General features: G+C 33.8%; 2 protein-coding genes across 4 annotated transcripts; both read right to left on the bottom strand.

Moving 5' to 3' along the window:
* Positions 1-159: 159 nt before the first annotated feature.
* LOC135838851 (low-density lipoprotein receptor-like) lies at positions 160-6,485 on the bottom strand. Of its 3 annotated transcripts, none has more exons than XM_065354644.1 (10): positions 5,992-6,485; positions 4,824-5,097; positions 4,591-4,740; positions 4,345-4,455; positions 2,506-2,637; positions 2,093-2,314; positions 1,815-1,968; positions 1,372-1,594; positions 775-1,047; positions 160-676 (listed from the first exon to the last, which is right to left on the bottom strand). In XM_065354644.1, exons 1-10 carry the CDS (start codon positions 6,046-6,048, stop codon positions 326-328), a joined length of 1,947 nt encoding a protein of 648 aa, XP_065210716.1. In that variant the 5' UTR covers positions 6,049-6,485; the 3' UTR covers positions 160-325. The 3 variants fall into 3 exon arrangements, with proteins under 3 accessions (XP_065210716.1, XP_065210717.1, XP_065210719.1); XM_065354645.1 differs by having other exon boundaries at positions 1,390-1,594; XM_065354647.1 differs by lacking the exon at positions 2,093-2,314.
* Positions 6,486-6,602: 117 nt separating this feature from the next.
* Positions 6,603-14,640, bottom strand: LOC135838852 (low-density lipoprotein receptor-related protein 2-like). The gene is made up of 10 exons (XM_065354648.1): positions 14,301-14,640; positions 13,038-13,326; positions 12,792-12,941; positions 12,596-12,706; positions 12,121-12,252; positions 11,373-11,588; positions 11,113-11,266; positions 10,763-10,967; positions 7,124-7,402; positions 6,603-7,042 (listed from the first exon to the last, which is right to left on the bottom strand). The coding sequence occupies exons 1-10, from the start codon at positions 14,355-14,357 to the stop codon at positions 6,698-6,700; spliced, it is 1,938 nt and encodes a 645-aa protein (XP_065210720.1). The 5' UTR covers positions 14,358-14,640; the 3' UTR covers positions 6,603-6,697.
* Positions 14,641-15,827: the final 1,187 nt, after the last annotated feature.

Below are 15,827 nucleotides of genomic sequence, written 5' to 3'. Positions count from 1 at the left end.
TGATTTTTTTTTTGAAAATGCGATAAAAGAATTTTTGAAATTGAGTTTCTTTGTCATAAAAAATAATAACGTCGGTATTTCTGGATGCTTTTACGATTATTCTTTGTTTGTTATAAAAAATGTTATGCCACAGAGAAACAAATAACATCAACCATCAGATACCTAAATATTAAATTTATTGTTGAAAAAGTTATCAATAGGCTTAGGCTAGGAGTACCTACCTACTTACATTAATTTACTCAATGGAAAAAAAACTACTTAGTTCCTTTTTGAAATAAATATTTATAGATGATTTTTTCAAAATATTATCTTCATAAATACTTAATCAAAACTCATCTTGATTAGGATCGTAAATTCGATCGTCTTGAGATCGCCTTGAATTATGAACTACCCCTCTGTAATATCTGTCGTAAACAAAATACATTCCACTAAGAACAGCCGACAGCACAATCAAAATCAAAAACGTCATCATAAATGGAAATCCGTCATCATCGCCATCAGCATCATTTGGTGTATTTATTTGAAGAGGAGACGCACCGCACCAATTATTACTCTTCGAAGGAGAGAAATCGTTACAAATGCAGTTAGAAAACAGGCTACCATAATATAGAGAAAACCTCGAAACACTACGCAATAAACATAGACCTTTGCATGAAGAATTGCACGGATTTTTGGCCTGTTTGATCAAAATATGTACGTGAAATTATAAAAAAAATAAATCACGAAAGTACAAACATGTAGGTAGGTACCTATTGTTCAATTTATAGTACCTACCTTGGCTGCAAGTTGTCGAATGGCATTATACGATTTGACATCTATAATGGAGATTGTGCCATCTGCATCTGTGTGCAGCGTGTAATTGTTATCCTGTAATGGTCGTTCGTAATAGTCGTAATAAGCTCTACCACTTTTTTCTTCAGCTGATTTCACAAAACGTTCGAGATTTTCCGCTTGGTAAATTTTATTATCACGCTGCGAGGTGTAGAATACAATTTCATCCAAAATAGTCAACGATTTCAAGGCATGATTAAATCTGATGTCACGTTTCTGGAAATGCATAATATGGTTTTATTAGTATGTACAACGAGAATTATAATCGCTATTTAAATAGACCAGTCGAAGTCTCTATCTCCCCCTCCCCCCTTCAAAATAGAGGAACAACATTTTACTTCTATGTCATACTGCTGATTCAACATCATACTTAGTACATCAAGATCATATTTTAGAGAAATTTTTTCTGATTGGGGTCATTGATTTCAAAGGTAAACAAACACTACATTGTTTTACAAACAAAGCTTGGTTCTGATTTATGTCAGCACCTGGTCGCCTTGTGAATAGAGTATGTATCTAATTTACTTATCAACTACCTACTTGCACAATGCTTCTTACATCAATAGTCTTATCGTGAAGAGAAATGGAATGTATTCTATTGCCTTCCAACCAATATAATCTATAAAATTCTTCATCAACCGCCACAGGAACGATATCCGGAAAAGAACCGTCAATGAAAACACTTTCATGATTTCCGTCCATGTAGGATCGCATCAACAATCGTTCGTTTGGTTTGTCAGAACTCTTCGTGTAAAACATCGTACTATAAAAATCCAGATATTCGAGTGAAATTAAAAGCTCCATCTAGTCAGCAATTACCCTATTGTAATTGTACAATACTTTAAGTTTGTTTTTGCAGCTTTATTCCTGTTTCATAAATTTCTGAAGGAGAATAGATAGATAAGTATAACACCTGACTCAATTTTAGATGTAAGTAGACCTAAGTATATGGTAGGTACTCTATGACTTTATTATAAACTTACCCATTTTTGGGATTCAGGACCACGTAAGATACATCGCAGCATTTCAGCTGGAGACAGATTTCTCCTCCCTTCGAGCAAACTGATAGAGACTCGTTGGTTGTAAAATATACATTTTCAGTGATGTAGTCGATAGCTATGGATATGATAGACGAATCTGTTGGAATGAAAAATTGTTAAATTTATCTAGTGCTTAGATATATTATCTTTGTCTATCTGGGTACCTATACTTCTTTAATTTTGAGTTCGATAAGTAAATAGGTAACAAAAAAAACACTCACTTAAATCTAATATTTTTCTATTTTTTTTAGAAGATCCGTAGTTAAGAATTTGGTAAATGCTTCTACTCTTATCGCGAAATATTGTGTAATAAATGGAGTTCCGAGAGGCTGCTAATATTTGAGTTTGTACATCATTTTTTATATAGTCGACTTGCTTTGTGGTCGCATTCAGAGCTTTAATTTGATTTGTTGTAGTATAAATCAATTCGGTTCCGTAAAATTCTGCAGAAAGAAAAAAAAAAATCTTTAAATTAAATGTTGGACTGTGGACATGATTTTTATTCTCATGAGTAAGTAGGTAATGGTATTCGAATAAGTAGATGAGCATGCAATTTCTTATGTACAGATCGTCTTCTGGGTTGATTTATTGAATTTTCGAACCAAAATTAATTAGTAAGCTATCCATAACTTACTTTTGCTCCGACATTTGAAACCATTTGATACAAGTACTTCCGTGAAGTCTTCGAAACACGAACAAAGAATTCTATTTTTGTACTGTGAGCATTTTTGATCACATCGATAACCTGATGTACAATTTTTTACTTCTGCAAATCAATAAATAGGTATCATAATATAAGTAGCTTGAATTAAGCATAATTAGGTATACCTTTCTATATTTTCAGTTTTTTGAATTTTTGCTCAACTGGGAAAACGCCGATTTGAGAATTTAAAATTTTCAAAACTTAGAGCACCTCAAATTTGAAAGTTTTTGAATAAAGTCAGCCCCTTCAATATTTTGAATGTCAGCAATCATTCATAATAATGATAAATAATATAGAGACTTAATACTGAGTCGTGAGGTAACGAGAGAGCATTCAGACTGATGTGTGATGCTTGCTAGCCACACTAAGTACACAACAATTGGGATTCGCACAGAGAGTTATGTACTTAGTGTGTTCCCTATTCACTTAATGTAATCAGCCACTGCTAGATTAACAATACTTACCCTGGCTAGGTGCGCAAATAGAGATTTTACCACAATTATTTATCATAAAAAAGTACACGAGGAATAAATACGCGATTATTTACTTGAACTTATATTACACAAATAAATACAGATGTAATCACGAGTATTACAAGGAAAAAACTTAACACAACTAAAAACTTAAACGAAATAAAGAAATAAACTAATATAAAAAACCTTTAACCGAGGGCCTGAGCTCTCCTGTATTTTAGGGTACCTTTAACTTGTCAATTCGCGACTCTTGTCGTTGTAGAACTGCGACGAGTTTAGGTAGCTAATTTGGCTAGCCAGCCAAATTAGCACCTTGACCACGCCTATTGTTACCAGAATGGTAAAGGGTTGATATACGATTATGCTTTGACGAATATATTGGTAGTGGCTTTAAGGCATATACTTCCTACTCTAACAATAATGTTTTTTGATCGTACATAGGGACATAATTTTGATGATCTGATTATTTTGAGAAGCGATATACTTATTGACAGGTCAATGACCTCAAGAGGCTAGACTGACAGATAGACAGACGACCTTGAGAGGCCAGACAGACGGATCAATGACCTCAATAAGCAAGCCATGCAGTCACACGACCTTGAAAGATCATTCGGACAGGTCAATGACCTTGGAATGTCAGACTGACAGACGAGCTTTGGAAGCCAGACAAACTGGTCAATGACCTTAAGAGGCTAGATACAAACAGGCAGACGATCTTAGAATCCACCCAGACAGGTCAATGACCTTTTAAAAGGCTCGGCAAATAAACAGACGACCTTGAAAGGCCAGACATGTGGGTCAATGACCTCAAGAGGGCAGACAGACAGTCAGACGACCTTGGAAAAGCCAGATTGACATGCAGGTCAATGACCTTGGGAAACCAGCCATGCAGCCAGACGACGTTGGGAAGCCATACTGACGGGTCAACGACCTTAAGAAAAATACATTTGAGACTTCTGGAACTTTGTCGTAAATTCGTGAAGAATTCTTAAGAGTAAGACCTACTTACCCAGACAAGTTGGAAAAAAAATTCAGATGAATTGAACACAATCAAGTTGATACCAAATTCTTGACATGAAGTAAAAAACATTACCCATGATTTAAAATTTTATTTGCAGAGGAGGCTATAACTTCATTGGGGGGGGGGTCATCACAATTCTTTACGTCAGAGAAGGTTTCAAACCAAATTAATTCCAAGCTCCTTTCCAAAAATTTTCAAAATTGGTTCTATTTACAATTTCGGACCTCAAACCGCAATTTTTACTAGGTAGCGATTAAATGAAAAATTGCTACTCACCTTTGCATAAATTCTGATATGCAGCATTGGACGAATTACACAAACAGATGGGCCCTGATGACAATGGAAGGGGATAGTACGCATTCGGGCATGAACTCAGCGACTGGTAATCTGCAAAAAAATAAAATAAAATAAAACATTTAGTTACATCAGGATTTAATTCGAACCCGAATACATTTGTTTAAGTAGGTAGGTACGAGTATCTACTTTCACGTACCTACTTGATGAAAAAAAATAACCACTCACCAATCTTGGTGCAATTTTCATTCTCATCAGAACAATCGAAACAATTGCAATACCCATCGCAAGTGTTTTCTAAACCGAGACATCTTAACTTATCCCTGCATAAAAATTTTCCATCTCCGAGTTCACAGTTCTGAACATTTATTAGATCCCCTGCATTAAACAGGAACCGTTGAATAAACTTATTTTTTCGCAAAAAAAATTTAATTTGTAAAATTATGTTCCGATGAAAATACCACAATTATCTTCGTCGAAATTATCAGCGCAGTCTTTACGTGTATCGCATAGCACTTTTGCATTTAAGCAGGTCGCATTTTTCGTTGAATTTGAATTAGGAACACAAGAAAATTGACCGGGTCCGCAGTTCCAAGTCTTACACGAGTTTGGCTCGTCACTACCATCGGAACAATCTTGAACAGTATCGCAAAGATCGTTGGATGCGACGTATTGCCCGCTTTTGCAACGAAATGTTTTACTCGGATTGGGTGGAAATCGTGTAAAACAGTAAACCTAAACAACATACATATTGTAGTTTTGTGACAGATATCCAGTCGAATGCAAGTATTGATCTAAAAGATATGCTATTTGAGATTCTGAGTCGACCTAGGCTATTGCCGTCAAAATCCAAGACCACTTTTAAGGTTCTACTGAACGAAAGTCTTGTTTTTTTGTCAATATTGCATACAAGGTTCTTTTTTTTATTGCCAAATTTTTCCAAGTTAAAAAGTGTCAAATTTCGAGGAAACGGTCAAAAAGTGCCAATTTTTGGTAAAATAGTCAAAAAGTGTCCACTTTTGGCACATTTGTCAAAAAGTGTGCATTTTTGGCAAAACTGTTGTAAAGTATCCATTCTTGGTAAAATTGTCAAAAAGGGCCAATTATTGCCAAGATAAAGATTGCCCAAAACATCCTGTTTTTGTCCAAGTTGTCAAAAAATTTGTTTTTTTTTTCTATTTTCAAAATTGTCAAAGAGTGTCAATTTTTGGAGAGTTGACAAAAAGTTGTAATGTCATGTTGATTTTTGCCTCGCCTAAGCCCAAAATAGGTCCCCTTTTCAAAAGACCAATTATAGAATTTGAAGGGGCAAAATTTTAAATTTCAAAATTTGAAGAAAAAAATTAAATTTATTAATAGGTATGGTTTCTGGGAAAACTTTTTAATATGGACAAAAAAGGTTCTGCGACATAATATTCTAGCTTAGAAAATTGAAGGAGCTATAGAAACATTTTTTCAAAGATGGACAATTTTGTTTAGAACATTTTTAGATTGCTCTCCAGTTCAGAACCGAAATTTATGATGGAACTAGCTAAATGAAATTCACCTGGAAATTCATTGTTTTTAATTTATTACATATCTGAATAATGTTAATGAATATACTTATTTGCATTCAAAGTAAATACCTACCTGATTAAACAAACACGCCAGGAAAACAAATTTAAAAACATTGACACAGGCTCCCATTTTGAATTAAAAACTTTAAAAAATTAAAATTATTCACGAGGAAAAAAAGAAACTTCAAAAAATTATTAAAACATGACAATGCTAAAGTAAATAATACAAAAATTATTTTAAAAACTACAAATTTCGATCATTTGAACAGGTTTTGTAGGTTGAAAGGGTACCTACGGTAAAACAATGAAACAATGGCATTTTGAAAAGGGTTTCTAACTAAAACACGATTTTTAATACATAGTTATGAACAATAAAGTGATGATAATACTTACACACAAAACATACCTCGTTCTTGATAAGTAGGTATAATTTCAGTTTCCGTTTCCGGATTTACAGACGCCTACGGTCTTAGAAATACTTATCATGACAGATTTCAGAGCAATGTCTGATTACAATCTGACCCTCGGATAATCATGCAGCATGCCGCTCTTTTTTTTTATTCTCAGAATGCATGAAAGAACAACTTAGTTACTCCTATTTATCTACATACTTATAGTGCTCGGATAAAGAATTTCAAAACACATACAAATGTACCTCACTGCAAAAAACGAAATAATTCAATATTAAGGTAGGTATAGTGAAAAATTTATTTATTTATTTTTGAAAAAATTCCCAATACTCCTAGGCGCCTACATCAATGTACTGAAATATCGACGAATCACAACTCATCTCGATTAGGATCGAAAATTCTATCATCTTGAGATCGGCTCGAATTGTAAAATACCCCTCTGTAATATTTGTCATAAATAAAATACATTCCACCAAGAATAGCCGCCAGCACAACCAAAATCAACAACGTCATCATAAAGGGAAATCCATCATCGTCGCCATCATTTGGTGTAGGATTTATTTGAAGAGAAGACGGCCCACACCAATGATTATCCTCTGAAGGAGAGAAATCGTCACAAGTACAGGTAGTCAACACGCTACCATATAACGCAGTATATCTCGGAGCACGCAATAAACATATACCACTGCATGAAGAACCGCATGGATTTTTAGCCTGATTAATCGAAAACATAAATTAGGTAATAAAAATTGAATCATGAAATTACAAATATCGTTCAATTTATATAGTAGGTACCTTGGCAGCAAGTTGTCGTACATAATTATACGCTTTGACATCTACAATCGAAATTGTGGATTCTGTATCGGTATGTAGCGTGTAATTGCTGTCCTCTAAACGTCGTTCATACTCGTAATAGTCGAAATACTCATCTCTTTTTTTGTCCGCCGATTTCACAAAACGTTCCAGATTTTCTTCCTGGTAAATTTTATTTTCACGCTGCGTAGCGTAAAACATAATTCCGTCCAAAACTGACAACGACTTATCCAAGGCATGATTGAATTGAACTTCCCGTTTCTGAAAAGTCATAAATCGATTATAAATAACAATACAATGTATCATTGTATTAAATATGTAATTTAATTATCCCAATGTGGAAAGGATCAGCAGCGATAGCTGCCCATCACATATTGATGTAGGTACCTACTCCAAGGGGTCAAATGTACTTATCTAAGTACCTAAGTATATCTTAAATTTTATTTACTTGATAAAAAGTATGTAAGTATACCTAACAAAGAAAAACAAATCCATCCGTAATAATCATCAATGATCATCATCAGCACCAACATGATTGAAAATTTTGAAATTTTAGTGGTGCCCAAATTAAAAATATGGGGATGAAAATTGATAGCAAAAGAATAAATGAGATAAGTTATGCAGACAAAAAATTAATACTTGCTGAAACATAAGTCAGATGCAAAAAATGCTGCATCAAATAACAGAGTGGGACTGAAATTATGGAATGAAAATAAGTGCAGGCAAAACAAAAGTTCTGAAGTTCGGGAAAAAAATGATGACCCGTGCCAGTTTTAAGGGGGGGTTTGGTTTTAGTGATCATCACCAGAGTTGGGGGTCCGAAACAATCCTGAAAGCAGAACCGATTAAATCCAGATTAAAATTCAATCCCGAAACAAAAATCGTTATTTTTCTTGATCCTGAAACTGAAAAAATCACGGAACTGATATAATTTTGAACCCAAAACAATCTTGGAACTGAAACAGAATCGTATTGGTTTCAGGATTTCAAATTTTTGATTTTTTCCATTTGATTGATCCTATTGACAAAAATTGTGTGTACAACATGCTGAAATGCATGCTTTTTTGCATATCACACGCATTCGTGAATTTGGACTTTTTCAAAAAATCACATGCTGTTCAGCCAGTGAATAGCATGCTTAAAAGTAAACTAAAAGTATGTACAAAAAGTGCGGAAATTTTAGTAGAAAAATTTCTCATAACTCACAGGCAATACTATCTACTGATTAATTGTGAATTTTAAGACATTCCAATAAATAATTTTTTCAAAAAAATGAAAAAAAAAATTGAATTCCGTTACTGCGTTGTGCCTTGTGCGGCTGCTTAACTCACTCGACCACCTCGCAGCTTATCAGACTAGAGGTTATTTTTGCATAAATGTTATTAATTTTTGGACTTGGAAAAATTTTTACTTAATGGTGCATTTTAGAAAATACTTTGGTTGCTAGATTGCTTCTGTTTAGCATGCGAAAATACACATTTTTAACGCGACAATGCACACTTTTACACCAGTCCACAATCACACATTGTTATGAATGCTTTTAAGCATGACTTTGTCAATAGGGTTGTGATAAATTGTCATTAAATATACATCATTTATCATCATTCATTCAGATTATAATAAAAATTATTCGACAAATTGAGCAAAATATGCATTTAAAACATTAAACTACGGTAATTACACCATCAGATTCTTCATGTCAAAATCTCCCATTTTTTTAGACCGCTTGGAGGTCCTTTGTAGGGTTCATTAGTCAATTTGGGCTCAAAATTAGATGAATTGAAATGAAAATCCCTAAACCAATTCATCCCGGAAACCAAAACAAGAATCCCAAAACTGAAATGAAAATTGAAGACAAATCCCAAAAGAAATCCAATCCCCAAATGAATAAATTTCGATACCAAAACTAAAATCCAATCCCAATATCGTTTCCGAACCACAGCTCCGGATGATCCTGAAACCAGAACTGATTAAATCCCAATTCTAATCTAATCCCAATTCTAATCTAATCCCAAAACCCATCTTGAAACTGAAATCGTTATTTCTCTTGATCCTGAAACCAAAAAAATCTCGGAACCAATATAATTTTGAACCCAACATAGTCCTGAAACTGAAACAAAACCATTACAGTTTCGGGATTTCAATTTTTTGATTTTCATTTTTTCCTCTGATTCTATTCTGATAAATTGTCATTTTACATCATTTATCATCATTCATTCAGATTAAGTACAATAGAAATTACTTGAGGAATGAGGAATTAAACAAAATAATGCATTTAAAACAATAAACCAATAAGTAATTACACCATCGGATTCCCCATGTTAAAATCGCCAATTTTTTTAGACCCCTTGCAGGGTCTATTAGTCAATTTGGGCTTAAGATTGGTTGAATATGAAAATCCCCAAACTAGAACCGATTCATCCTGGAACCAAAACAATTTTTTCAATTCCAAAACCAAAATAAAAATTTAGAAGAACAAAACTAAAACAAATCCAATCCTCAATTTGTATAAATTTTGATCCTGAAATTGTTTTTGACCCACAGCTCTGTAGAAATATCATGTACCGGTGTACCCCTAAAAAAGTTTTCTGCCAAATGTTTCAGTTGATCAGGGTGAATGATACCTGTAATACTTAATGATAGCACATGATTGGTTATTGGATTGAGGTGATGATATTCCACCAATCATATGCATCTATTTCACGTTGCTAACCTACATATATTTAATATTATCAATAAAAAACTTTCTTTGGGGTTCACAATGTTTCTGTGCACCCTGTAGACACACAAAACCTCCTGTTAGTATGCAATGCATTCGGTAAAAACAATTAAAATCTTCAATTTCATTTTGAAAATAACTTTTGGAATATTATGCAAAAAAAAGAGACTGAAGTAGGTTAGTGTTTGTTTTGTATATAAGTACCTAGTGTTATTTTGAAAATAGAATTACCAATTTTATCAATTGAGGGGTTTTTCATGGAAAAGGAGCCTTGATCAATTTTTTTTTCTTTTTACTGATCTTCACAAGTTTAAAATGGACTTGACATTTTTTTCTATAAGCAAAAATTTTCCAATTCGTTTTTTTTTTATGATAGAACACTTCAATATCACTGAAAATTTTTGTGATTTAAGGGAATTAGGTAATAAAAGATTTTCTAAATACATTCAGAATTGTAAAAATCAGACAAACAAAAAAAAATTGACTAAGGCCCCTTTCCCAAGGAACCCCTCAAATAGGAAATTCTAGCATTTAGAAGCTCTGATAAACAATGATATTTGTAGCAGAGATCTCAAAGAAATCAAGAAGAAACTGGCATGGTTCAAACTGCATTCAACAACTCACCTAATAGGTACCTACACACAGAGTTCCTGATAATCAAACAATGAACTTGAGCCTCAGAAAGGGGATTATGCATTGTTATGTATGGACAGTTCTAATGTAGATATATTCTTATGAAACATGGACCAGCAGCCACCAGGGAAGAATGTGAAAAGAAAATGGCAACCTTTGAAAGATGGTAAGTAAGGTTCTGATCAGCTTCTGACCCTTACCCTTGGGTCTTGTGAATACAGGGTACCTATAGTAATTTACTCGTTAACTACGTTCACAACGCTTCTTACTTTGATAGTCTTATCATGCAAAGAAATTGAATGTATTTTGTTGCCTTCCAACCAATACAATCTATAAAATTCTTCATCAACCGCAATTGGAGTGATATCTGGGAAAGAACCATCGACATAGATGGTTTCTCGGGATCCATCCATGTTGGCTCGCATCAAAAATCGTTCGTTTGGTTTGTCAGCAAGTTTAGTGTAAAACATTGTCCTGTAAATCCAAATTTCCAAGTGAAATACATATGTACAAAAACTGCATTATAAGTGTTTCAGCACTTTAACTGCAGTTACATAATATACGTACTTTGCTGTTACGTACGTTACTAGGTAGGTACGTAGATACAATACAAACTTACCCATTTTTGGGATTCAAGACCACGTAAGACACATTGCAGCATATCAACTGCAGACAGATTTCTCCTTTTTTCGAGCAAACTGATAAAGACCCGTTGCTTGTAAAATACACATTTTCAGTAATGTAGTCTACAGCGATAGATACAATGGGTGAATCTGTCGACATTAGAATAGATACAGGTAAGTAAAATGAAATAGAAATACTTATCCACACATACATCTGGTCTTGATCTAGTTTTGACTTCGATGGAGTAACACTCACTTGAATCTAACATCTTCTGAGCGCTGTACGTGTCCTTTGAGATTCGGTAGATACTTTTACTCATATCGCGATACGTTGTGTAATAAACGGTATCCAAGGCAGCTGCTAATACTTGAGTTTGTACATCCTTTTTTATAACTATCGTTCTTTTTGTTGTCGCATTTAGAGATTTTATTTGATTAGATGTAGAATAAATCAACCTGGTTCCGTAGTGTTCTGAGAAAAATGTTAATTGAATGTCAAACATGATCTTAACCAGTAGGTAGGTAGGTACTCGAATAGATACATATCTAAGAAGATGAACATGCAACCTTTTAGGTAGACAGATCGATGAGTAATTGGTGAATTGATTGAATGACTATTCTGATGGGTTTTTGAAGATTTGAAAATTCCAGCAAGATGCAAAGAATGAATTTAAACCAAAATAGCTCACTCTCTAAATTTAAAGCAGTCAAATTTCACTGCTTAGCAGTCACGACATTTTGCCTTTTTAAAGCAGTAGTTTTTTTCACTGTTTTGCAGCAAAAAAAACTACTGCTTTAAAAAGGCAAAATGTCGTGACTGCTAAGCAGTGAAATTGACTGTTTCAAATTTAGAGAGCAATGTCTAATTTTAAAGTCATTTTCTGATTCAGCATTTGCACAAGTAGGTACGAGCTTTTATCATCGTCATTCATTCATTTACCCATGTAAATGAAACCAGGTTTAAGTATCTATATCTTATCTAGGTACTTCAAGTAGGTACTTACGTTTGCTTCGACATTTGAAACCATTTGATACCGCTACTTCAACATAGTCTTCAAAACACGAACATAAGATTCTATTTTTATACTTTGAGCATCGTTGGTCGCAGCGACTCTCCGATGTACAATCTTTTACTTCTGCAAATGAATAAGGATAGCCCAATTAAAACATACCATGGGTAGTGGGTACCTATCTAACTTCATAACTTTCTATTTGTGTTTAAAATAAGAGTAAGGTACCTACTCATTTTTTTTCACAAATATTTTCAAAATAAGCCAATTTTTAAAAAATAAAACAATTATATTTTAATTTTTTTGGTAAGAAACGTCTTATGAATTCAATTCGTTTTATTTTTTCAAATTTTTACATCTTCGACCACCGTGGAAAGTTTAAATTTTGAATATTTTCAGAACTGTTTCCTTACATGAATTTAATATCTCCGAAACTAAACTGAAAAGTACCAAAAAATATGTTACTCACCTTTACATAAATTCTGTGAAACGCCACTGGATGAATTACACAAACAAATGGCACCTGATGATAATGGTAGGGGGTAGTAAGCATGCGGACATCTATTCAGTGGCTGGTAGTCTGCAAAAAAATATCAACTACCTATTTAAATTTCATCATTAAAAAGTACATAGGTAAAACACGATTAAGTGGTCATTTAGCTTACCAATTTTAGTACAATTGTCATTCTCATCAGAACAATCGAGGCATTGACAAACAGCATCGCAAGTATACTCTATCCCGAGACATCTTGATTTATCCTTGCATAAAAATTTCCCATCGCCGATTTGACAGTTCTGCACATTTATTAGATCTCCTGCATTAAATAAGACAGGTAAACGTCGAATAAACTTATTCTTTCGCCTCAAAAAAAATCAAATTTGTAAAATTAAGTATGTTCTTGTGAAAATACCGCAATTTTCTTCATCGAAGTTATTGGCACAGTCTTTACGTGTATCACATAGAACTTTTGCATTTAAGCATGTCGCTGTCGCTGTCGCATTTGTAGTTGAATTCGAATAAGGAATACAAGAAAATTGACCCGGTCCGCAATTCCATGTCTTACACGAGCTTGGCTCATCGCTTCCGTCGGTACAATCTTGAGTATCGTCGCACAATTCACCGGTTGCGACGAATTGTCCGTTATTGCAACGTAATGTTCTAGTCGGACAAGGGTATCGTCCATATGAAAAACAGTATATCTACAACAAGGTTATAGTTTAGTAGCGTCAAGTTATCATTGTTGACTGTGAACTGGTTGGGGTGAAAAAATATCCATCTGGGCGAAATTTGAATGGATCTCAGTTTGTTAGCTGTGTTGATACAATTCCAATTATTAGACCATTCTGAGCATAACCGGTTGTTCACAACAGTTTTGAAGTCAGCACTATAGACTAATAGGTAGGCACATTTGTGGTCAGTTAGATGGTGGGGGAATTTTTTTTCACTTTTCTGGCAAAATATACCCACCTAATGAAAGTAGATATTTTTAAAATGTAAAAATCCTTTTTTTGAATTTTTAACAATAGGTATCTATGTTTTGCTAAAAATGACAATCTTTAAAAAATATTTCATTCTCAAAAAAAAAAAAATCAGGGGCCATAAATGAGAATTTTTCCAAAATTTCAACTCACCTGCTTCATACATTTTCTCAATTAAAAATTAAACTAATTTTTATTAAAAAGCTTTAATTTTTATAGGGTTTTAAAAATGGTAACACTGATTTTTTCATCATACGTGGATAGTCTTTTATAATAGTAGGTAGATAGAATAAATTGTTCAAAAAAAAAAAGTTTTTACCCACAGCAGTCAGAATGGGAGCCATCCACACACTTGAAATTTTCAAACGACACCTTTTTGTCAAATTTTAAATGCTCATTTCTCTGTCAACAAAAATCGCAAAGACTTCCGGTTTGCGTCAATTGTCATCGCGTTTGGTGGTCACAACACAGATGAAAAATATTTAAAAAATCGATGGCCCATCGTGTAATTTTTTTTTACGATTTGACACGATGGAACTGCCCACAGCTTTACATGGCATTCTACGAAAATCTAGAATAGGTATCATAGCTAACTAAATTATCACTGGTGACTCCAGAACGGCTTGAAATCACCTTCAGTCGACCCAATTTATTATAATTATTAGTAGGTATACAAATAAGTAATAAATACCTACCTGATTAAACAAACACGTCAAGAAAATTACTTTCAAAACATTCACATAAGCTCCCATTATAAATTTAAGGCCTTCAAAAATAAAAACTATTCTCGAAAAAAATAATAATAAAATGCCAAAAAACTATAACAACATCAAGATTGGGAAATATTGTAACATCCCTACAATTAGTACCCACTGACTATAGCTTTAAATGAAACTGATTTAAAAACAGCACATTTCGATTACCCAGTTGAACAGATTTCGTGAGTTGAAAGATACTAGGTATCTACTACATATATGGTAAAACAATGATATATGGGAAGGGTAATTTCCCCAAAAAAAATTAATCAGTACGAATGTAAAAGCGACAATATTATACACTTGAAATATACCTCGTTCTTGATAATATTAGTTTCCGTTTCCTGATTTGCAAACGCCCACAAAGCGGTCGATCTTACTTATCATGACAGATTTCTGAGCGAGGTCTGGTTCAAAGTCAACCCTCGGAATACCAATACAGTTTTCTGTAGATAACTTCCATCTATATGTACTTATGTATTTTGAAACAAACGAATCTTTCCATTGCAGTTGATAAGATAGGTAAGTAAGTAAACATAATGCGATTCCGTTAGATTCTAAAATTCTATAATATTTCATTAGGTATATTCGATCTTTCAACGAACGAAATACAATTTTGAAATCAGCTAAGTTCAAGTCAAGGTCATCTTCACTCGAACCTCTCCATGCTCCAATCAACGCCAAACCAATAAGCCTGAATACCAATGAATATAGCCCGATGAAATAGGCGACTTAGCCCGGTCTCCAGATTTTGAAACTAACCAGTGTGCATTGTTCTTCATGGTCGAAAACCCATGTGATGAAATTTTCAGAGGCCCAAATCACCTCTCACCCTTTCAAAAGGGGGTGAAATTGCAATTTCAATTAAAAATTTCCAACTGTGCCACTGACAGATTTTAACTGAATTTTTTCAAACTTGCAGGAATATTGGACACTATACTGCAAGGATTCTTCAGCATCATTCCACATCAATTCGACCAAGAAGTGGTAGGTGAGTTCTGCAATTTTTTTGGAAATTTTTCCTCTGGAAAGACATTCCGAAGGGACGACCAATGGCGCAAATCGCAGCCCTCTAGCCCATTTTTAATGGCAGCTAGGGGGTGTCAAAGTTTTCAGTGAACCTGAAATAGCATCCATTTCAGCAGTGGATTACTCGATGACCGTGATACCTACCAAAATGGAACTTTTCCCAATAGATAGAGATTTTTAAAGGCTTCTTGGTGATATCATAAAAATCAGTGTTGCCACTTTTTTTCTTACAAAAAAGTGTCTCAAAAAGTTTCAAAACGTAGTTTTCATATCGTTCCGACTCTCAAAAATTCTGAAAAAAATGTATTATGGACAACTTTTTATGCTGAACAACTTATTAAAAAATTGGGATGGCACTATGTCGCAAAGTCGATTTAAAAAAATTCAAAGTTTGCGAAAAAACGCAATTTTTTTATTTAAAACATGAAAAAAAGTTTT

This window comes from Planococcus citri, chromosome 3 (assembly GCF_950023065.1).
Source record: "Planococcus citri chromosome 3, ihPlaCitr1.1, whole genome shotgun sequence".
Classification (NCBI taxonomy): Eukaryota; Metazoa; Arthropoda; class Insecta; order Hemiptera; family Pseudococcidae; genus Planococcus; species Planococcus citri.
This window is presented reverse-complemented; position numbering and strand designations above follow the sequence as displayed.

What these genes read in the sequence shown, in the direction of transcription:
- LOC135838851 (XM_065354644.1), bottom strand. Translation starts at nt 6,048, where the DNA reads ATGGGAGCCTGTGTCAATGTTTTTAAATTTGTTTTCCTGGCGTGTTTG. An exon ending in ATGTAAGAAGCATTGTGCAA is followed by an intron (nt 1,048 to 1,371) that starts GTAGGTAGTTGA and finishes ATGCATTTCCAG; the next exon opens with AAACGTGACATCAGATTTAA. An exon ending in TTCGACAACTTGCAGCCAAG is followed by an intron (nt 677 to 774) that starts GTAGGTACTATA and finishes TTGATCAAACAG; the next exon opens with GCCAAAAATCCGTGCAATTC.
- LOC135838852 (XM_065354648.1), bottom strand. Translation starts at nt 14,357, where the DNA reads ATGGGAGCTTATGTGAATGTTTTGAAAGTAATTTTCTTGACGTGTTTG. An exon ending in TGACAATTGTACTAAAATTG is followed by an intron (nt 12,707 to 12,791) that starts GTAAGCTAAATG and finishes ATTTTTTTGCAG; the next exon opens with ACTACCAGCCACTGAATAGA. An exon ending in TCAGAAGATGTTAGATTCAA is followed by an intron (nt 11,267 to 11,372) that starts GTGAGTGTTACT and finishes TAATGTCGACAG; the next exon opens with ATTCACCCATTGTATCTATC.